Source organism: Oryctolagus cuniculus, chromosome 6 (genome assembly GCF_051225735.1).
Source record: "Oryctolagus cuniculus isolate XC-2025 breed Fujian yellow rabbit chromosome 6, ASM5122573v1, whole genome shotgun sequence".
NCBI lineage: Eukaryota > Metazoa > Chordata > Mammalia > Lagomorpha > Leporidae > Oryctolagus > Oryctolagus cuniculus.
The window spans coordinates 122,730,531-122,754,412 of record NC_142872.1 but is presented as its reverse complement, the minus strand read 5'-3'; the positions used below and the strand labels follow the sequence as shown (position 1 = coordinate 122,754,412).

Below are 23,882 nucleotides of genomic sequence, written 5' to 3'. Positions count from 1 at the left end.
GTCCCAGGACCATCCTCTTTCTCTGTCTCCTTAGTCTACAAATAATCTCATCCATTGTCATCGCTGTCTACATGCTGTTCATTTCTATGCTGTTAGACTGGGTCCAGGAAGGAAAATAGGACTTATGTTGTGTAATGCAATGGAGAGAATTAAATACCGGAGTCAGTTGCACAGGTGTTGGAAAAACTGTGATGAAAAACTGGAGAGACTCAAATGTCCCAGAAAACAGCAACACCAGGAATTTGCTACTGTCCCTATGGCTAGAGAGACAGCAAAAGTGGGGTGATGAGGGTTTAGAAACAGGGGGCTCTGGGACCATGGAGAAGGGGCTGAGTAGCAGGAAATCTCCACAGAGGAGATGCACTGATGCTGTCCACAGCAGAGGAAGGGGAAAGTGCCCTCTGGCTTTTCTCACTTTCTTGCCTGAAGTCTTCTGCCAGTGCCTCTCATTGGCCAAATTTTCCATAAGTCTGTTGACAAGGACTTGTATTGGTCGATCTTGTGAACCCCATGTTCCCTTCATTCCAACCCTCCTTCCCTCAACCCACACAAAGCAGAGCAGGGAGGAGTAGGGAATGAATCAATGCCAAGAGGCAACTGATGGACACTACTCCTAAATTACTATCAGACCTCATCCTTGAGTTCCAATTTCTTACATTCAATTGTTTACCTGTCATCTCCACTTGGGTATCCAATAGTTCTTCCTAATGTAACATGGGCCAAAATGAACTCTTGATTCAAGAGCCAATTTCCTTTGGTATTCCCCTTCTCAAAACATGAGTCACCACCCACTCAACCAAAAATGTGGGTGTCATCTTTGATTTTTTTTTCCTACTCCTTATAACCCTTTCACAAAACCCTACCCCCCTCAACAGTTCCTCTCCATCTTTACTGTGATCATCTTAGGCCAAACCACCATCCTTTCTGCCCTAAGTTACTATAATGACCAAAGTGGCCATGATGCCCTCTCTTAGTCCCCTTATCATACATTATCTGGAGGACAGTTACTGTAGACCAAGGATAAAGAAGCAGGGACTTTCTTCTAAGTGCTGGGGGAACCATTGATGAAAGAAACATAAACTGATTTATATAAGATCAGTCTAGATTCTTTATTGAAAAAAATATTTGTTAATCTGAAAGGCAGAGAGACACAGACACACACACACACACACACACACACAGAGAGAGAGAGAGAGAGAGAGAGAGAGAATGAATCTGGTTCACTTCCCAAATGCAATAGCCAGGCATGGGCCAGCCTGAAACCAAGAGCCAGATCTCCCATGTGAATGGCAGGAACTCAAGCACTTGAGCCATCACCCACTGCTTTCCAGGTGCATTATCAGGAAGTTGGGCCAGATATGGAGCAGCTGGGGTTCAAACTGGTTCTCCAACACAGGATGTTGGCTTCCCAAGCAGCAACTTAACCTGCCAAGACACAGTGCCTGCCCCAAATCCAGCTTCTTTGTGGGAATAAAAGGTAAAAGAACAAAAGTGGAAGAATGAAGACCAGTTAGGGAATGATTCGACTTTTTAATCCCTGTTTCCCCATTCACCAGCCACAGTCTTCTCCCTGCTCTTCAACATGCCAAGCTTGTTCCGCCCCTTAGGACCTTCCCATAGTGGTCATTGTAGCTTTCACAAATATCCTCTCTCTCTCTGCTAGGGCACAAAAGTAGGTTTGTACTACTTGGCCCCCTGGAACTTAGGTGTGGCCCCATGACTAGCTTTGGCCAATCAGTTGTGGGTGGGTGTGACATATATCAGATCTGCTGATGGGAGGAAAGTTTAAGAGCCACTGTGTATTTCAGAGCTTCTCCTTCTACCTCCGTGACTCACATGTTCCTGGAAATAGTTATCCCATTGGCCGGTGGCCCTATGGACATATAGTGAGAGTAAGAAAGCAAGCTTTGCAGCTCTAACTTACTGAGACTTTGAGATTGTTAGCACAGCACACCTAGTTCACCTGGGCTGTTACAAGCCTTCAGACCCTTACATCAGCCCATATTACGTCTATCCACAGCAATCACCACCAACTGGACATTTCCACTTGTTAGTTTCATTTATTTATTTCCCTAAATCCATGAAAGCAGAATGAAGACAGGGTGTTTGTTTATATATTCACCACTAAACCCCTTTCTTGAAGTGACCAGGGCATAATCAGTAGGCAAATATTTGTTGAACTTGTGATGTGCACATACAAACATTTGTGGCTTGAATGCTGTTTTGCCAACAGATGTCAGATGAATGTATCTTGTGCTTGGGGTATTTGAAGCACCAAAATCTAAAGCTTCATTTTGCTACTTGTGAGTCAGATGGACAGCTTGGGTTACCACTCCCAGTTACTCACAGGAAACCAAGTAGCTCCCACAGCCACTGCAATTCCTTGGTCAAAGCCCTGCTGAAGAACAGAAACAGCAGATAGACAAACAAAAAGGAATGCAATCTTAGCACCCTAAATCCTAAGGGCGACACCATCCAGAGTTAGGAGACAGACAGGGACAGGATTCATGTTGACAGTGTTTTTACCACTGAAAGGCAGACAGAGATTCTACCCATTTTAAAGTTTCCTATGCTGGCTGAACCTAACTCCCCAGAAACAGCCAAATCCCAAATGTCATTACTGACAGAAACTATCAGCACTGAAAAGAACTTCAGTGGTCACTCAGTTTAGACCACTCTGTTGACCTTTTGGCTTAATTAATTAGATCTCACTCTTGTGTGCTAGAGGCTCAGAACTTGGACGTTCACGCCAGGGACTGTGTGCCTTACAGTCATTACCCATTGCCGCCTTTAACCCAATGCTTAAAAATATTTTTTCTTACCACTCCATTATATAATAAGGGTTTTGAAGAAGCTGCTGGTTATAAAATTAAGCTTACAATTCTTTTAGCTTTTATATTTTTGTTCCTCACTTGAAAAGTTTCCTCAACATTTCAAAATGTCTAAGAAGCGAGTGCCTAAAAACTACAAAGTTATTATTGTCTTTTCTGGTAGGAACCAACCCCTGTGTAGGCATATTAATTTCTTTACCGCCATCTGAGTAAGGTAATTATGTTCTTATTTAGCTTATCTTCCTAGATTCTCTATCAAACAAACTACAGGGGTACTTCAAAAAGTTCATGGGAAATGAAATGAATAGATGTTTATTTTGGTACAAAATTGTTAGAAACCCATGAAATTTTTTAAGACAACCTCATATGCAGAGTTCAAAAAATTTTTTGCATCAAAAATAACTTATGCCTTAATTTCATTAACTTTATTGATGTGCCCTTGTATACCCTCAATAAGCAAGGGCATTTCATCTAATTTGCCAAGAAAAGAGTGCACTACCAAAAATCTTAATTCCCTAAACATCTGATGTGAAATAACCAACTTTTAACATTAAAAGGTTGGCAAGTTCTAAAATCATGTTCATCCTAAATTCACTTTCATTCACCAAGTTCTAACCCAAAGTTCAACTACTATGCATCTGCACACACAAAAAAAACCTTTTAAAAAATATAAAAGCTCATCTTATTTCCCCCATAATGGGTGGATTTTGAAAATCTCTCAAGCACAAAGCCATATGCACACAAGGGAAAGCATTTACATGTGGATAAGGAAACAGGACATTTTCACATTGAGTTTAATATTTATATTTTACCAAAATTTTCCTGGACTCAGTAATCATAACTAACACTTTTTATAGTATTTACTGAACCTAAGAAATCAAAATAAACTGAGCAAAAAACGTACAGTTGAAGAAAACTGGATGTCAGTCTATACAATGATTTACTTTCGGCATGACAGACTTTATTTTGGCACTTTAACAAATATTTTGCTTTACAGCAGTGACAAAATATTTGCCAGAAATTTTCTTTTCCTGGCATGGATACTCCAAGCAGTTGTTATTCTGTGAATTGAATTTCACTCTGCCTTTGCACAGTAAGAGGTATACCCACTACATTCTTCTCAGCCTCTGCAATTGAGGGACATTGTGTGGCTTTTAAAATCACTCTAAATAAAATGAATTGATTCTGTAAGTGATGGGGTGGGACTCTGAGATTTAAGGCCATTCAAGATTTAAGTAAACGCTGTTCCAAGTGTTGCCAAAAAAAAAAAAAAAAAAAAGGGTCATTTTAAAAATGAGTTCTGGGGCAATTCTAGAGAATGTTCTCTAAATGAAGTAGTCAAATTTTATTAAAGGCAAGTTGGAAAAGTTGCTGCTTTTGCTGTCTTCTTCCTATTACAGTGGCTCATAGTTGAAAACAAAATTAAAGGTAAAACAGCAAAAGGAAATATTCGGTACAGGTAAGTGCCCAGCCAAGGTGCCCTCACACTTCCACCTCCTCCTCAGGCATCACTCTTCCCAGTCACTTCCCTCCTACACAGCAAGGCCCTCATTTAAGCCACAGAGCTCCTCTGCCATCTCTCCTTCCCCATAATGTGAGCTATGGTATGCCATCTATTCGTTCTTCAGTTAAGCTTCAGGAGAGATTTGGAGCACAGGCTCAAAGGTAAATCAGTCTGTGAGACTGTCAGAGATTGGCTTCCAGAAAGTCTCCTGCAATTCTTTGGAATTTATGGTCTTCAGCGTGGTTTGCAAAAGCAGGCATCTGTCTCAACATTGCCATCAGCTATCCTATAAAGGTTGTAAACTTCAAAATTCCCTGGTAGCCTTCCCATAACTGTACCCAAACACACAGAGGATGATACACTCAGATTTCCTCCGGCCAGTCCAGAAGTGAATCTGGTAATAAACAGCCTCACTGATGGGCTCTTTGGTTTTGATTTACAGACACCATGGAACACTTAGAAATCAAACCCACATCATCCTCGAGGGCAGACATTCATTAGCAACAGGGAGTTGTACATTTGATCGAAAATGTACAAAATGTATAACAGTGACATTTTCAATATGAGGCCACATGATTTATTCAGTAGTTTTTATGTTCCCAAATTACAATTTTTGTCTATTCATAAGACTACAAAAGTTACCATTAGAATTGTCTGTGCTTATAAAATACCAACTTTTTTTTTAAACTGTTATATATACTCATTTAACACCAGTCTGCGACGAGTTACATAGAATCATAGGCACTTCAAAGGCTTAAAAAGATGTTTACAACTTAAATGCATTTTTTAGAACAAAAACTGGTTTTTTCTTTAAACCCCTACTCGTACCTTCAAATTGCAAGAAATTAACAAATACAGTGGCCAAAGAAATCTGCAGCAACTTCTCAAAATACTGTTAGCATCTTTGGATTTGCTGAGTAACTCCCATCCAATCCTCCCAAGAGAAGATCTGATTGGACAGATGTGACTAAACAGTTTTGTAGTAATAATCCAATTTTACACATTAACTTGCTCTTGCAAATCTGCCTGAAGCTACAGGTAATGAAAAATAAAGCAAGTGTAAAATGGACAGTCTGACACTGAAAAATTTACACAAAGTGGAAGTTAAAGTTTACATATTTGAAAATCACATATACACTAAATTACCATTATCTGAATTCTCCAAAGACAAATTGCACCATGACAGCTACAAAAGGCATAGGATTTGGTTTTGGTTTTAAGGGGACAGAGGGCAGGGCAGAGGAAAAGAGGGGGACAACAGATAAATTAACAAAATAAGACCCACTTGGTAAGGTCAATCCCAGACATGCTGACACAAACAAAAACAGCTCTCATCTTCAATCCATAGTATAAAAACAATCTTTTCATATTTGCACATAAAAGTTTAAACCAATTTCATGGACATCGAAGGTTTTCATAACATAATATTTTGCCACTGCTATTCACAGAACACTGCAGATGTTAAATTTTAATTTTATGTTGTTCTAAAGAAATACATGAAAAGTTTTAAATACAATGGGATTTTATCATTAAAGTGCCAGAATGGCTCTTTAATGAAAATAAAAACAAAAACAAAAAAACAAAGATCTTCATTATTCTATGCAAAAGCTTTATTTTGAAAAGTTCAGTGATCTCACAAATAGAGACACTAAGTGGAAGTTTTATGCATAAAACTCCTTAGTAGGTGCCTTCTGATAAGCAGCACTGGATGGTTTGCGTTCTCCAAGGTCATAGCTGCCTTCATCCTTCTTTCTCATGCGATACACCAACAGCAGGATAAGGAAGATTGCAAAGAGAAAGCCGATGACTCCCCCGGCAATGACAGCTGAAACATGCCAGAAGAAAGATTGCTTTTAGAAGAGATTCAAGGCTGCAGAACTTTACTTTGTCAAGCCCAATCTATTTACACTTTTATAAAAGGCTTAATTTGAAAATCTAAACTTTTTTAAAAACTGGATTCAGTAAAGTAACCAGGTAATTATGCAAATCTGACACTCCTCAGGAAGGTACAATACTTTCTTTGATTAGTATTAGTATTACCCAAAAGCTTCAATAAGAAAAATCTGCCTGTGACCTCAACTAATCCCGCACTTAAAATGCCGTCATCTTCTCAGTATTCACATTTCATATTTCCATCACCCCACTGCTTTTTCAGTGAAACACAACACAGGATATCATTGACTCAAAAGTTTTAAGTGTAAAGATGAAAAAAGCATGGAAATTCTTTCTAGTCTGGCTTCTGAGTCTATCCTTCCAAGGATTAGGTATTGCTTTATCTTGCAAATATTCCCCTTTGAAACCTAGTGTTAGTACTTATGCAGGCTACATATAGAGTCAACATTCTTAACACTTTGGGTTGTATTTCTGTCAACCACCTCCCACTTGTGCCCTCCACTCCCGAAGACCTTTATCTTTCTCTTTATTTTGAAATCAGGATGACCTGAAGCAAGACTGACTGGTCTTCATATCCTGCCAACCTGCTATGCCCTGCTGTTCTGCACCATTCAGTTCTTAACTTTCCTCTTTGTGACTTCCCACTCTCCACTCCTACCCAATGGGTGATGCTGCTGGTAGAAGACAAACAGGATGCTTGCCAAATCTTTCACCATGCAATAAAGGGCTCTCAAGACTGCATTCAGCAGGAAGGTGCCACTCAGCAAGCTTGGCCGCCCCTCTGAACATCACTTACTCAGCCTGTCCCCAGATGGCCACCAGCCACTCACCTGCAAGGACTTCTGTTCGTTTAAACAGATTGTCTGAGTGTTTCTCGGTGAACACGTTTGTGCCCTCTTCAGCTGGGTCCATTTTCCTTTCTGAGTCAGAGAGGTGAACTTTTTCCTTATCAATTTCTTCCGGTGACTGGGATGGGAGAAAGAGAAACATTATATCAATTTTTAAGCATATGCTGGAAAGAAAGGGCTACCAGAAGACTAGATTCTGGAGATCCCTTTCTTCCAGTCATGCACTTAGGAAGTCACTGGAATAATCACTTCATTGATGTTTACTCCAACGTGTGAGTTCCAAGGTGGATTCAAGGAGCCATGGATTTGCACGACACCCATCACATGAACAGGCAAGATGGACGGCCAGTGATTTTTATCATAATTCCAATGACATTGTTTGGTTGACATCTCCTATGATCTCTAGTTTCTTGCCACTCCTCTGACTTCAGGCTAGCGTCTCCCTTTGGCTGCTTTAATCCAATTGCATGGTGCTAATTTTCCTTACTCCTTCATGTCTTTGCTCCCCACAGCAGTGTGATGATAGTTCCTGTAGAGGCCCCCTCAGTCTTATTCTGTAAAGGTTTACTCTACTTAGTCCTGTACCTTCAGTGAAGCCTGGACAAGAACTTCAGGGGGACCTGGGCTCTCCATGTAGCTCTTGTGGGACTCTGACCAAACCATTCTACTTTTCTGCACCAGTTTCCTCATCTGAATAATTAAGGACATTCTCAGGCTTTTGGAAGTTCCACAATACAAAACTATAAATCTATGTAACTCTCACAGCCTCATCTCCAGTCAGCCTTTACTCCTACCTGGCCAGCAGCCCACAAGACATTTACCCTCAGCTGTATCACTTTTCACCCTACATGTCAAATCTAAAAAGTAATTTCTCAATCAGATCAGCTCTCTTTTCTAGTTCCATTAATGGGACCATATTTGAGGGGGTGGGGGAACTAATTATTCTCTAGCACATTTCATATTTTATGTTTTCCCATATCAATTTAAGAGAGTCTCTATTCTCTTAAATTTCTCCCTTGGAGTCTCATTTCTTTTTCTGTTCTTTTTTTTTTTTAAGAATTATTTTTTCCAAAGTGAGTTTTAAGAAAGAGAGAGAGAGAGAGATCTTCCATTGGCTGGTTCACTCCCCAAACGGTTGCAATGGCCAGGGCAGGGCCAGGCTGAAGCCAGGAGCTTCATCCGGGTCTCCCACATGGGTGAAGAGGCCGAAGGACTTTGGGCCATCTGCTGCTGCTTTCCCAGGTGCATGAGCAGCACTCCCCACAAATTCCCTCCCACCCATGCTCCAACTCTTCCTCCACCTTCCTCTCGAATTCCTACTCCTAATTTTTACAATGATCTTTTTTTTATAGTATACTTAATAGTCATATGGTTAATGCTACCCTAAGTAAAAGAGTTCAACAAATAATATGAAGAGAAAACAAAACAAAATATTGTTCCTCAACAAAAGAGACAAGAGCTAAAAACCATCATTGATTCTCAAAAAGTCTGTTTTGCTTCAATACATTATATTTTACCTCTAATCAGAAAAACATGTGATAGCTGTCTGACCATCTTTTGCAAAAGGCATGATTCCTTCCTTCCTTGCTTCCTTCCTTCCTTCCTTCCTTCCTTCCTTCCTTCCTTTCATAGATGAGCAGTACTCCACAGTGTATGTGTGTATATATACCATGATTTCTTTATCCAGTCATCAGTTGATGGACATCAAGGTTGATTCCATATCTTAGCTATTGGATGACACTGATTTTTATTAGCTATTTAAAGTTTTCCAAAACATTCTATGGGTTTGAGAATGACTGGGTGATGGAAGTCCAGTTCAAATGTGGTGTCTGTTCTCTACCATACTAAAGTTCTTATCGGCCAACACTATGGATGAAAACACTGTCAACTCTACTGGGCGGTAAAGACAATAATCCTTTTTAGCTCTACTATTCTTCCTAAGAGCATCCAATCATCTCCACTAGGACTTAACATGCCACAGCCCAGTCATGTGATTGATTTCTTGCTGAAGGCTGGAGTTCATCAAAAATGGTAGCCTGCTTCTTAAGTCTAGAGGGTTTAAGAACATAAGAAGACCTCACCTTCTTTTTTAAAGATTTATTTATTTGAAAGTGAGAATTACACAGAGAGAAGGGGAGGTAGAGAGAGGTTTTCCATCCACTGGTTCACTCCACAGTTGGTTGCAACGGCTGGAGCTGTGTTGATCTAAAGCCAGGAGCTTCTTCCAGGTCTCCCACATGGGTGCAGGGGCCCGAGGACTTGAGCCATCTTCTGCTGCTTTCTCAGGCCACAGCAGAGAACTGGATCGGAAGTGGAGCAGCCGGGAGTTGAACCGGCCAGATGGATGCAGGAGGTGGCTTTATCCACTACACCACAGTGCTGGCCCTGAAGACCTCACCTTCTTAGGTTGCTTTACAGTCAGCCTCATTTCTAGGAAGGATCACATTCTATACAAAGTATATTCATTTGAACTCTATGTATGCAAGAGCAGCAGGTCCCTGCCTCAGTGGATGAGAACCCAGGTTTCCACTGAAGATGGTGTATGATAAAGAATGCCTTTTTTCCCAAGCACAAGAAAACTTACACTGCCTAAACTTCAACCTGTCATGATTACAAAAAGCAGAACCCACAGAGGAATTGTCAATCACTGTTGCACAACATGAACCCAAAGTTTTACTGTTCTCTCTGTTACTATGATAGAATAAAATAGGAAAGGTAGTCTCAGGCCTTCATGTACTAAGGTAAATCAGAGGCCTGAGTTTTCTCCATTCTTTTCATGGAATGCCCATCACTAATTGGCTGTCCGGTAGGAGAGACGAGGCACCAGAGAATAGATTACCTGCATTCTAACCCAGGGAACTTTTCTCTGCTCATTAACAGTGCTTTGTAGGGCTGGTGCTGTGGCGTACTAGGCTAAGCATCCACCTGCAGTGCTGGCAACCCATATGGGTCTCAGTTTGTGTCCAGGCTGTTCCTCTTCCAGTCCAGCTCTCTGCTGTGGCCTGGGAAAGCAGTAGAAGATGGCCCAAGTGCTTGGGCCCCTCTACCTGTGTGAGAGACCCAGAAGAAGCTCCTGGCTTTGGATCGGCTCAGCTCTGGCCGTTGTGGCCATTTGAGAAGGGAACCAGCAGATGGAAGACATCTCTCTCTCTCTCTCTCTCCCTTTCTCTGTCTATAACTCTACTTCTCAAATAAATAAATAAATCTTTTTTTAAAAAAAAGCTTTGCTAGTAGAGATTAGGAAAAGGAAGAGAGAAATCAAGTGGTAGATGAGGTTTGTGAACAGGAAAGGGGGTATGCAAGTTCTGATGGGAAATGAGATGGACATAAATAACCTCTGTAACACGAGAGGTTTCAAAAAGTGCTTGGAAAATGTGTATCACAAAAAGTCTAGGCTAGGTGAAGACACCACTAGGGATACTTGCATACCGCATTGGAGTGCCCAGGTTTGGAGTCTGGGCTCCACTCCCAATTCCAGCTTTCTGCTATTATGAATCCTGGAAGGCAGCAGGTGGCAGCTCATGTAGTTGGGTTCCTGCCACCCACCTGAGATACTCAAAATTAGTTCTCAGCTCCTGGCCTTAGCCTGGCCCAGCTTTGGATTTTTGAAGGCATTTTGGGGGGCGTGAAACAACAGATGGGAGATTTGCGTATCTATTTGTCTTTTTACCTTTCAAATAATTAAAAATAAGCTTTAAAAAAAATCTGCATTTGGATTTCAAAAAGCAATTTTGCAACAAAATTAATTTTTATCTTCCTTGAACTTTTTGAAGTTGTATTTTTGTTATAAAAAAATTTAACTTTTTGAACTTTTATATTTGAGATTGGGCTTAATTTACCTGTATCATCTTTGTCCATTATTATGAAAAATCACATGGTATCATCTCAGATTTTTTTGAGTCCCTAAAGTCATTTAAGACCCATGTGATTCAGCTTTTGATTGAGTAGGAGGCTCAAAGAAGCATGCATCCTGGGGATCCAGGGCATGGATGGAAGGCTCCCCAGGGCTGGGGTCACTCCGCACTCGGAGGAATAGTCCACAGTGCACAAGCCTCAGGGTGCCTCATGGAACAATCATTTATTTTTTATTGAAAAGTTTTATTATATGGAAGCAGAGGCTTGACTAAGAAGAAATCATTCTACTGTAGAGATCTAATCTGAAATACCTTACATTTGTATACATGAACAAAATGAAATTTTACAGAGGCAGCACCAAACACTAAATGAAACTGATTAAAGATCTGTCATGTCCATGTCTGATTGTTTGGATGCCATGGACATGAGTTAGAAGTCAAAGATGACAAGTGATGATCTGCTTGAACCAATAATTGTCTCTGTTTAATTTTTAGTCACATAAATTTACTGCAGACTAGAGTATCTAGAATGGTGACATTAGTGTCACTGTGAGACCCATTCAACAGCAACATTTACACTAATGGTATCCTAGAGGCAATGTTTAATTCAGTTGTATCATGTAACTGTAAAATGGAAAATTGAATCCCTATCTTCATTTTTATTCATTATCAATATCATCCTAATCAGGGCCTAGAACAAGAGTTTGACACATAATGAAGAGCACTCAACAAATCTACCATGAATGGATGAATTTTTATTACTATACTGAACACAATTTGGTAGTAGGAATATAAATATATTAAGATGTTTTGGAATCTTCAATTTCTAAACTCATCTGCCAAATATCTTTTATTCTCCATCTTGATCTTATGCAATTACTATCTTAAAGCCAATTTTTAGAAAATTTAAATCAATTTCCAATTCACTGTCATAAACAAATCCACAAAACTCCATGTCAAATTAGGTTTTGCTTAGAATTCAGCTATATCACTAAAAGCCAAAATTCTCCCAGCAGAGTTCCTTGCCTCAAGCTAGGGAGTCCTAATGGTCACTGACTTCAAGAGATTTCATCATAAACGTGGTCAAACAAACGTCGTATATTTAAAAAAATGCATCTTTCAACAGCCATACTGCATAACTATACATATACACTCTGGCAGGCAGCCATCCTACTACGAGTTGCACTTGATGTTTCTCATTTCTCCACTTTTCCCCTCTTACACTGATTCAGTTTAGACACTGATGGAGGAGCTTCCATGCAGGGAGCCATCATCATATGCTAGGGATATCCGCCATGGTCCTCAAAGAGTGTTTCTTTCCCTATCTCCCAGCTTGTGAAATCAGTTTGCCACTAACACTGACTAACCCTTCTGAATCCTACAGAGAGCACACCAGTCTGGATAGGGCTGTTGCCCTGGCAGCTCCACATCAGCATAAACCCATCTGGCTGTGTCATTCATCAGGCTGGTCGCAGGCACTGGGGACACTGAAGATGAGGAGGGAGAAAAAAGGTTTGGGTAAGGGTATGAAAAGCCCACTTACGTTTCTGCCTGCAGAGAGGCACTCCCTGCTCCAGAGAAGGCCCCTCACTACCTGTATAAAACAGCCTTCCACAGACTTCCTGTCTAATCAGAAATATGGGAGCATTCCAAAAGAGGACACTTGGGTTTGTATGTTTTCAAAAGCAGTATGCTACCCCCGAACTGTCTGCAAACTCCACCACTGCACTTATCACACATGCTCATTTGGTGAACTGGCTTGGTCTCTTCTGCTCTACCAAACGCAATCAGTGCTTACAGAATGCTTACTAGGTCTCAAGTGCCAATGCTACAAGCACTCCCATTTAATCTTAATGACCCATAAGGAATGGCACAGAAGCTAAGAAATTTGACTGGACCCATGATGTAAAACTTAGGCTTTCTCCAGACTTTTAAAATGCATTTTCCAACTTAAATAGTCTACCTATTAAAAAATGGTCAGCTAACAGCAATATAATAAGGCCAAAATCTAATAAACTAAAAAGGCCAAAATCATGAACTCAGTTTTCATTTGCTTTATATTTGGTCTGTTCTAAGGCCAAAGACCTCATTCTTAATAAGTCAGGTCTCAAAGTACATTTATACAGATGTGCCCAGGTTCGTCATTATTGTAAGAGATCAAAGTTTCCAAACTGCTGATGGGGTCTCAAGGAAACTTTGAGAAATGACTTACTGAGGTAAGCACAATTTCAAGATGTAACTTGGAGTTTCATTCCACTGCCCACTTCAACATATGTAAAGTTCACAGTGGTTTAAATCAGAGCACTCTCTAGGAAATGGAGAAATGTTTTTTTCTTGGCTTAAGCCAAATCAACAAGGTTTTGCTTCTTAACTGGACTTAAGAAGGAGTGCCATGTGAAAAATATTCATATATGTTAGGCATGGGTGATAAAAGTAGTTAATTGGCTAAATGCCAAAATAATCATAAAGAATAAGAAAGAGTCATTTACACTTACATGAGGGTATTTCAAAAAGTTCATGTAAAATGGAATTAAAGACATTTATTTTTGGGCAAAAAAATTTTGAAATCCATGTATATAGGGAGTCTTCCAAAAGTTCATGAAAAGGGCTAGTGTGGTAGTACAGCAGGTTGAGCTGCCACCACCTGTGATGTCAGCAGTCCACATGAGTGCCAGTTTGAGTCCTGACCTCTGTTTCTGATCCTACTCCCTGCTAATGTGCTGGGAAAGCAGCAGTGGAGATGCCCTGAGTACTTGGGCCCCTGCAACCCATGTGGGTAATCTGGATGGAGTTCCTGGATCCTGGCTTTGGCCTAGCCCAGCCCTGGTCATTATGGTCATATGGGGAGTGAACCAGCAGATGGAAGATCTTTCTCTCTCTCTCCCCCTTCCTCCCTCTCCCTGTCTATCTCTACCTTTCAAAAAAAAGTTCATGAAAAATGTGTATTATGAAAAAATACTACATGTATGTCAAAATTATTTTGCATAAAAACTACCTTTTACTTCCATTTTTCATGAAGACTTTCAAAGACAGGTTGGGCCAGCATGTGGCACAGCAAGTTAAACCATTGCCTGCAATGCCAGATCTAATATTGGAGCACCAGTTTGAGTTCTGGCTGCTCCCTTTCAGATCCAGCTGTCAGCTAATGTGCCTGGGAAGGCAGCAGGTGATGGTTCAAATACTTGGGTCCCTGCCACCCACATAGGAGACCCAGATGGAGTTCTAGACTCCTGGCTTTGGCCTAGCTCAGCCCTGGCCATTGCAGTCCTTTGGGTAGTGAACCAGCAGATGGAAGATCTCTTTGCCTCTGTCTCTCCTCCCTCTCTCTCTGTTGTTCAGCCTTTCAAAGAAATAAAGTAAATCTTACAAAAAAAAAAAAAATCATTTGCCCCTAACTTTAAACAGCACCTTTTAAAAGGACTGTTCTATGCAATTAAAAAAAAAAAAAAGAAAGAAAAAAAAAAAAAGAGAAAAGAGGAGCATTTACAATGACCTGATGACCTGATGACACAAGGCAAGGAAAAACGCACCTTCGTCTGGGCGGGCATCTTGTTTTGTATCTTTAGTGTTGTGGTTTCCACTTTGGGAGCAGCACTAGTGAATGGTATCTTTAGAAATGGTCGAGATGTTGTCAGCTCTGGACTCTCTATGTCCTCATCAGCTCCTGGAAAAATAAGGGAAGTCAAGCTGATTTCTACATGATCGAAGGTTGTTACTGACAAAGCCATGTTCTTTGAAAATACTGACTCCTTAAGAAACTAGCACAAGCCTTTCTCTGGTCTTTACTGCCCTGAAGAAACTGACTTCAAAGGCAGCTAGAGGTGCCCTGGAGTTTTTTTCTAGAATGCTGTTATTCTGAACATCTCAAGTAGCTCTCTTTTCACTTGCCATGTTCAATTTCTCCTGTTCAATGAGATATCTTCTTGTCTATACTGACATATGCTCCCTTTCCCATTCTAAAAACACAACAAAACAAACATAGGAAAGGAAAACTTTCTCACAACTGACTCCTTGTCTCATGGTGAGCTCCTGCCCTCTCTCTTTTCCAATGAACATGTGGACACTGGTTTGCTCCTGTCCCCATCAACTGCTCCACTCTGCTTTTCTCCATCCAGTTGGCGTTTCCCTATCACCACACTGGTCATCCTGTTTGCCTAAAGTCACCAAATGTCCACTACATTGCCATATGTAATAGTAGTTTCAGAGTGCTCCCCAACTAATAGAATTTCCTGGACCACTGGACACTGCCAACTGCCATCTCCTTGACACTCCGTATTCCTCTGGGCTCCTGTGACTTCCTGGCTTTCCCCTACCTCTCTGGCTATTATAAGTCTCCTTTGCAGGTTTATTCCCTCTCTACCTGGACATCAGTTATCAGAGTTCCTGAAGGTTCAGCCATAGGCCTCTTATTTTATACTTTCTCCCTCACCCATGCTCACGGCTTCAATAAACCATCTAAAAACAGATTAACACAGATTCATATATCCAAAAGCCTACTTGACACTTTCACTTGAATGACTCAAAATATTATACACCTCTAACTTGTCCAAGACAGAATTTAGGCTCTCTCCTCCTCAACCCACACAAACCAGTCTTCTCCCCCTGGCAGAGGCTGGAACTCTGTTCTTACATATTCAGACTCTAACTTCCCCTTCACCCAGTCCTACTGGCTGTACCTTCTTAATATCTCTGCACTGTAACACCTTTCTACAGTTCTGGGACATGAATCTCCATATCTGTCTTCCACCTAACAGGCCCTTATAGTCCAGTTCACTGCTCACAAACTGACTGTGTGGCCCCATCACCCCCATTTAAAACTCTTACATTGGCACCCAATGGTTCTTAGGATACACAGAAAATGCTGCAGCCCAGCTTTGTGTAGTCTGGCCCCAGCTTCTTTATTCTGCTTCCTTGAGCACCACTGTCCTTGGTGTCGTCTAAGTTCCCTGATCGGCTGAAGCCCTCATTTAATTCATTCCTAATTCACACCAGATGTCGGGGAAGACCTGCCTTCTGTATTAGGTCAGAGTTCTTTATCATATCATTTTTAGCATTATCTTCCTTACCTTAATTGCATTTAACACAAATTTGTAATTACTCACTTATTTGTTTACTGATTAAGCAGTTAGACAAATAACTCTCCTACCAGACTGGAAACTCCATCAGGCCAAAGGATGGTTACCTGTTTTGCAGCTAGAGCACCAAGCACAATTTCTGAGACATAATGGACTCTGATCTGGTTTTTGTTCAACAAGTGATTAATTAATGACTTTTCACCCAGGCACTTTTTGATTTTTTACCAGAACAGCATTTAAGAATTCTAACATTCAAATAAATACAGCTTTTAAATTAATCATTTGTCAGAAATGTAACAACTCAAAATAAACTCAAACTAACCTGCTTCCTCACACAAGAATAAATAATGAATACCTCTAAATTCTTGAAAAGAATGAGTATTTTTCACAGAATCGCCTCAACACAATAAACAGTTTGGAAGCAAGAGATAACATGCTGGGAACAGTGCAATGGCCATGGTTCATTTCTTAATTTGTTGACTGTCTTCTTCACATTCAGAATATAGTATTTTTTATTATGTAGAAGAAATGGCAGGGCATATTGGAATAAATATAGGGTTTGTTATTAGAAAAAACAAATACAGTAATGGTTCTGGCATTTATTAGCTCTATAATCTTGGGCAAGTATTAATTATTTGAGTCTTAGTTTCTTCACCTGTAAAGTAGTATAATAACAACTCAGAGTTGCATGTTACCAAACAGACATGATATATATTTGGAAGTACTCTGTGCATATATAATGTAAAAACAAGTCATTAACGATAGTTCCAGAAATACACTGTTCTTTTTATATTAGCCTGATTATCCATTCACATTTTGGACATATATAACATACTTGACTTGTTCCTACAGTGAATGTTTTTCTACAAAGAGTGAAATTTCAATGAAAAATAAAATTTTCCAATTAAGGGCTCTTAAGAGCACATTTTATTTATTTAAGAGTGAAAGCAAGGGGTGGGACAGAGTGATCTCATCCACTGTTTCACTCTCCTAATGCTTCACTCCCAGGCCAAGGCTGGGAATTCAATCTAGGTCTCCCATGTGGGTGGCAGGGATCCAACTACTTAAGCCATCACTGTTGCCTCCCAGAGTCTATATTAGCATGAAGCCGGAGCTGGGTACTGAATGCAGGTGCTCCGATATGGGATGCAGGCATCTTAACTGCTAGCTGAACACCTGCTCCAAGGACTCCTTGCTGCCCAAGAGTTCCAAATGTGAGTCAGAAAACTAGGACTGGGGATGATCTATGTGCGAGAAGAGACCTGTAAAGCCAAAAATTCTTCAAGTTAGCCTTGTTAAGTTTGAGCCAGTGGAGCAATCTGCATCAAGGAGCTAGGCTACTGTTTTTACTAATGTTAAGAAGAAAAGTAACCCTCTTGCCCAAACCAGAAACCTGGGAGCCCCCCTAGATCACTTCTCCCTTCTCCCTATCTTCTAGCTCTTCTGTCTGAAATATTCACCACAAAGCCTGTCTTCCCCTTTGAAGTCCCTGCTCATCCCATCAAGGCAGCTCTCTCTGAAGCTTTCTGTCATCTTTCCAGCATAGAACTGCTCATTCTATTTCATCTCATTATGGTTTAAAAACATTTATTTATTTATTTGAAAGGCAGAGAGACAGAGGATCAGATGGAGATCTGGTTCAAACCCCAACTGCTCCAACAGCTGAGGCTGAAACTGAGATCCAGGAACTCCACCCAAGTCTCCCACAGGGGTTGCAGGGATCCAAGTACCTGGGACATCATCTGCTGCCTCCCAGGCACATGAGCAGAAGCTATGTTGGAAGTAGAGTAGATAAAACTCAAGCTAGGAAATCCCAATATGGCATATGCTGTACCACAATGCTTACCTCCTTTTTATTGTTTTTAAATAACATTTTCTTCTGCTTATGCTATGGTCTGAAAATGTTGGTGTCTGCCCAAAATCCACATGTTGAAACCTAATCCCCTTTGTAGTAGTATTAGGACCTAGCGCTTAAGACGTCTTCATCCCACATTGGAGTGCCTGGATTCAATTCCCAGATCTGGTTAATGACTCCAGCTTCCTGTTAATGCGGATAGTGGGAGATGGTGGTCAAGGTTCAAGTAATATGAAAGAGTTCTTGGCTTCAGTCTCTGTGCAGTCCCAACTGTTGTGGGCATTTGGGGACTGAACCAGCAGATGGGAATGCTTCTATCTCTCTCAAATAAATATTTTCTTAAATATTTCTGGAATCTTGGATAATGGAAACAATAATACCGGTTGGAGATCCCTCTTGCGAAAACCTCAAATGCTCCAAAATTTGATACTTTTTGAGTACCAGCATGATGTCACAATGGAAAACTGCATGCCTATCTTCATGTGACAAGTCATGGTCAAAACACAAGTGCACTAAAAGCATTGACAAAATACCTTCAGGCTTTGTGCATAATGTGTATATGAAACATAAATGAATTCTTGTTTAGACTGGGGTCCCAGCCCCAAGATATCTCATTGTGTACATGCAAGTATTTCCCCCGCCCCAAAAAAAAGACAACCAAATCTGACATACTTCTGGTTGCAAACATTTTGAATAAGAGATACTCAACCTGTAGAACCTACCCTTACAGGGATGCTTATAAGGATTAGAGCAGTGCCTGGCACACAACATCTCATGTATTATAGTCATAGCTTTGTAAGTAGTAAGCTGAAAAGCAATATCTGGCATACAGCACAGGTGCTTTCCAATGTCAAGGATGTTCACTTTTTCACAATCACCATCTGCCCTAGGCTAGAGCTGTAACAGAAGCAACCTTGGCCCACATGTAAGCCACAGGTTGATCTGACTACAAATCCTGGATTTCAAATGATCCACTCCAACTGCCTTTCACCTGCATGAGGGGGAAGGGCAGGAGAGTTTTCTTTAAATTAAACTTCAGAACATCAATAAAGTCATTAAAGTGACTTAGACAACCTTTACAGATCCCTAATAACTCTCAGAACCTAAGATTTAAGAAGTACCTGTATTTATTATTTCCTAAGATATTTTGAAAATGACAGTTACACAGCACTTTTGAGGTGATAAAATTAAAGAGGTGCCATGAGTGAAAGATATTAATAGGCTTGTGGGCAATAGAAAACAACTCTTCTCACACTCACACTCACTGCGTGTGTGATATATATCACTCTCCCAGGAATAACTGGGGCTATTTTTACATTAGGATTGCATTGTAAACTCATCGTTACTAGGTCAGCCACCACCACGCTTGTCTTTCTCAGACTTGCCATTTTCCAGCTTAAAACATTCATTTGTTATATGGTTAGATCTCTATCAAAGACACAGTTGTTTTAATTTGTTCTGGGTCATTCTGAGCCTAGGTCAATCTGGTTGCCAGACATCTAAGCTCAGACTAGCCTTTAGCATCTGTCAAATCTGTAATAAAAACCCCAAGTATGGAAGGTCTGGATAGGGGCCAGTTTGCGGCTCAGGTTAAGCCACCACCTAAAACACCAGCATCCCATATAAGTGCTGGCTGGAGTTCTATCTGCTCTACTTTTGATTCAGCTCCCTGTTAAGGTGTCTGGGAAAGCAGCAGATGGTCCAAGTGCCTGGGATCCTGCCGCCTACACTGAAGACCTAGGTGGAGTTCCTGGCTCTTGGTTTCTGCTTGGTCCAGCCCTGGATGTTGTGGCCATTGGGCAGTAACCAGCAGATGGAAGATATCCCTCACTCTCGCTCTGTCTCTCCTTCTCTGTAACTCTGCCTTTCAAATAAATAAACTTAAAAAAAGAGGAAAGTCTGGATAAACTTCCCTGGAATGCTGCTGACCACAAATTCCCAGCCTGACCACTAATTAAACAAGTGTACAAGCTCTCCCTTTTTCTCAGCTTCTTGGGGGCTGTTTCTGGCACAGGTAAAATATTTACCAAGTATGGTAGATGGCAAAATGACCAGAAGTCTTTATCCCTCCTGTACCCACTGATTCTACATGTGACTTTGTAGTGTCCTCCACTGAAATGTGGACCTTCCAACTTGCTGAGACCTATGAAACACAGCAGAAATGACACCGGGCCAAGTTATAAGCCCAGGCTACAAGAAGCTTTGCACACTTCCACTTGCTACCTTGAGGTACCCGCCTCTCTCCCTGTGAACAAATGGCTGGCCACCTGGAGGATGAGACACTATGTCGACCAGTGCCAAGTCTGCTCAGCAGTCCCAGGGATATGAGAGAGTCCGGCCAAGAACAGCAAGGCTGCATATCCGACCTGCAGCTGACAACCAGCATGTGAAGAAGCCCTGTGAGCCCAGCCTACATCACCAGCATGAAGAATAATGAATTAGATGAATGAATCTTGCTCTACGCCATGAAGTTCTGGGTGGCTTGTTCTGTAGCACTGCAAAGGTAACAGATACCTAATGTGATGGATACTTTAAAAAGTTCATAAAAATGTTTATTTTGGGAAAAAAATTTTTTGAAATCCATTTATTGTTTTTCCATAACATGTATTTTCCACAAACTTTTAAAAGATCATGGATTTCAGGGCTACTGTTGTGGGGCAGTAAGTAAAGCCAATACCTGCAACACATCCCAATTCATGTCCTGAGTGCTCTACTTCCCATCCAGCTTCCTGCTAATGGCTGGGGGAAAGCAGCGGAAGATGGCCCAAGTGTTTGGGTCTTTGTACCACATGGGAGACCTAAAGGAAGCTTTTGGCTCCTGGTTTCAGCCTGGCATAGCCCAAGTCATTGCAGCCATCTGAGGAGTAAACCAGCAGATAGAAGATCTCTCTCTCTCTCTCTAACTCTTTCAAACAAATAAATAAATCATTTTAAAAAAAAATAACACAGATGGCCAGTAACCCGCTGGTGCAGCGGGCTAAAGCCCTGGCCTGGGGCACCGGTATCCCATATGGGCGCCGGTTTGAGACCCGAGACCCGGCTGCTCCACTTCCAACTAGCTCTCTGCTATGGCCCGGGAAAGCAGCACAAGATGGCCCAAGTCCTAGGGCCCCTGGGCCCTTGTTGGAGACCTGGAAGAAGCTCCTGGCTCCTGGCTTTGGATCGGTGCAGCTCTGGCTGTTGTAGCCAATTGGGGAGTAAACCATCAGATGGAAGACATCTCTCTCTCTCTCTCTCTTTCTCTTTCTCTCTCTCTCTCTTTCTCTGCCTCTCCTCTCTCTGTAACTCTGACTTTCAAATAAATAAAATCTTTAAAAAATAAAAAATAAAAAAGATGACAGATTTCAAAACATAATTGCACCAAAATAAACTTGTATTTTAATTCCATTTTCCAGAGTTTTTGAAGTACCCTGGTACACCAAGCAAGTTGAGAATATCATTGTATTAACATTTTACTTGGCTGCTACATTTTCCCTCCTACTTTAGAGCATTGTACTATGTGTGTGTGTATATATATATATATATATATGCAATATGCAATGCATAATGTATAGGTCTCATCTATAATCTTTAACATAGGGTAAGTAAGTGGTTTTATGAAACTAGTGTTTGAGCCATTGCTTGAAGGGTTTCCATGACATCCTTCTGAAGTTCTCAATAATAAAATTAAAAGCTGGCACATGGTCTTTGCAGCCTAGTAGTTAAGATGCTTGCACCCTATGTTGGAGTACCTGGGTTCAAGCCCCTGCTCTGGCTCCTGATTCTGGCTCCCTCCTGAGGCAGGAAGTGATAGTTCAGGGAGTTGGCTCCCTGTCACTCATATGGCAGATCTGGATTGAGTTCATACATAGCTCTTGACTTCAGCCTGGTCCTGCTCCAGCTATTGTGGGCATCTGGGGTATGAAACATGGGACCGGAACTGTGTCTGTCTGTCTGTCTGAAGTTTCTCTCTCTGTTTTTCTCTGTTTTTCAAACCAAACAAACAAACAAAAAAAAAAAAAAAAAAAAAACCATAAAAAGCTAGAGCTAACATTGGTAGAAAACAGTGTACCAAGCACCCAAATTCTAATTCAATTCCTTTTATCATCGTAACAGCTCTATGTGACAAGGATGCTTATTACTTTCCATTTTATAAGTGAGAAGTCGGAGGATCAGTGAAATCCAGCCCAGAGAGGTGGAGAGCGAAAGTTCACTGCTGGCACTTTGGCAGTGCTTCCTGCCCGTCTCCCTGAGGGAGGGACAGTGAAATGTGTGTGCGTATAGACAGAATGGCGCCCAGCAGTTCGAAGGAGCCAGCCTTACCCGAGCCAGACGCAGAAGCATAGTCATCGTCATCAATAGGATACACTCCCGACGCTTCTTCAATGGAGCTGTTGTCAAGGTACATGTCTTTATCAGATGTCAGCTCTGCTCGCTGAGAAAGGAAAGATGAGGGATTCAGGATGGTGAAAGATTAAGGGACCTGCCTGTTTATCTCCCTGCTCAGGTGGAAACTGTAGTGATTTCTCTCCATTCCTCTGAATCCACATCTCCGATCACTGCCTTCCCCAGGACACCCTGACAACTGGCATTAAATCTAGGACTAATGCCCATGAGGCCTAACCCAGTGGAATGGAGACAGTGCGGAGACCGGAGCACCCACCAGGAGCCCACTCTGTTCCACTCCACTCCTCTCGTCTAAGTTTCTATCATCCCCATGCTGGTTATAAGCCAGCTCAGGCATTCTTTCTGTTGCAGATGGGGTTCCTTATCTGGAAACACTATAAGAACACTGAGATCGCTTAAGACTTTCTTGGGCATGGATATAAAGGCTAAATAATTACCTAGGGATCCAACAAGGGATACCAAAAGCTCCCGGGCCTGGCTATGCACAGGGCTTTATCACTACAGATGAGTGCTCCCTTGTTGCTCGGCAGTCAGGAGCTTTCTGCCACAGCCCAGATCCATGCCGACACCAGGCGTGACATGGTGTGCAGTGCCTGCAAGGCTCATCTGACAAGGGCAAGAGCCCTGGTAAGCCCGCATTAAGGGCTCATGAGCTTAGCGGAGCCTTAATGACAAAAACAGATAAACCCAGAGAGCACATTCTTCTTGCATTACTGGTACTTGGTCACTGCATATGAAGAGGGATCAGCTGCTAAGTAGAGCAGCTCCATAGTTTCTTTACTCTTCAGCAAGAGTTTATCGAAATTCAACCCAATCCTGCCAAAGGAGTCACTTCATTGAATTGCAGACAGAGGTATAATTTTTAAAGTCATTTTAGTAAGTACACTTTTATCATCAGAACCTCACAAGAGCCCAGAAACAAACAAAGCAAACTGGCAGCACTTAAATGACATTTGTGTTTAGAAACAGGCAACATTCATTATTGTCCTATTTTTAAAGACCATATTGAATGTGTATTCCTAATAGAAATTATTTTTAAAGTGTTTTCCTGACTACATTGGCATCGAGTAGATTTCTTCTTAAAATAAGACCTTCTGTTCCAGCAACGGTTGTAATTGGACCTTCCTGGGAGGATAGAGGCCCGGCCCTCCCACCACAGCACCACTTTATTCTCTCACTCTTGGGCAGCTGGCAAGACAGGCTGACATATCTTTAAGCCTGAGCCCACTAGGCTAATGACAGAAAAGCATGGGAGGCTATTTCGTTGGTGCTGTCACACCAACAGGTTCTTAGGGACTGCTGTTCTAGTGGCTTGGTTTGCAGCCACTGAGTGACCACCCTGAGCCAAGAATGTGCTGGAACAGGTGGAGCTCAACTCTGCAATCGGTGGCTGCCCTATGTGCCATTTCCAAGGATAGCACCATTCCAGACTGTAATTCCCAAAGCTTGTAAATGGAGACACCTGTGTTCCAAGATTGGCGACCAACTTAACTCACCCCTGTTACACTGTCAGCGACTTGGAGGCTGAGGACTGTACCTCATTCATCTTTAAAGCATGGTGCCTGCTGTGCAGTGGCTGCTCAGCAAACACTACTCAGATTGAACCACTGTTTGTGCTCCCATCTAAAAGCCAATC

The 23,882-nt window shown here is 41.5% G+C and overlaps 1 protein-coding gene across 4 annotated transcripts in view; it reads right to left on the bottom strand.

Moving 5' to 3' along the window:
• Positions 1-3,770: 3,770 nt before the first annotated feature.
• The window catches only part of SDC2 (syndecan 2), a 119,389-nt gene continuing 99,277 nt past the window's right edge, over positions 3,771-23,882 (bottom strand). For all 4 annotated transcript variants that reach the window (XM_017341450.4, XM_089336351.1, XM_089336352.1 and 1 more), the window contains exons 2-5: positions 22,163-22,274; positions 14,461-14,594; positions 7,059-7,194; positions 3,771-6,160 (exon numbers count right to left, since the gene is read on the bottom strand). In XM_017341450.4, coding sequence (XP_017196939.1) covers positions 5,997-6,160; positions 7,059-7,194; positions 14,461-14,594; positions 22,163-22,274 — 546 coding nt within the window. In that variant the 3' untranslated portion in view covers positions 3,771-5,996. The remainder of the gene's footprint in view (positions 6,161-7,058; positions 7,195-14,460; positions 14,595-22,162; positions 22,275-23,882) is intronic.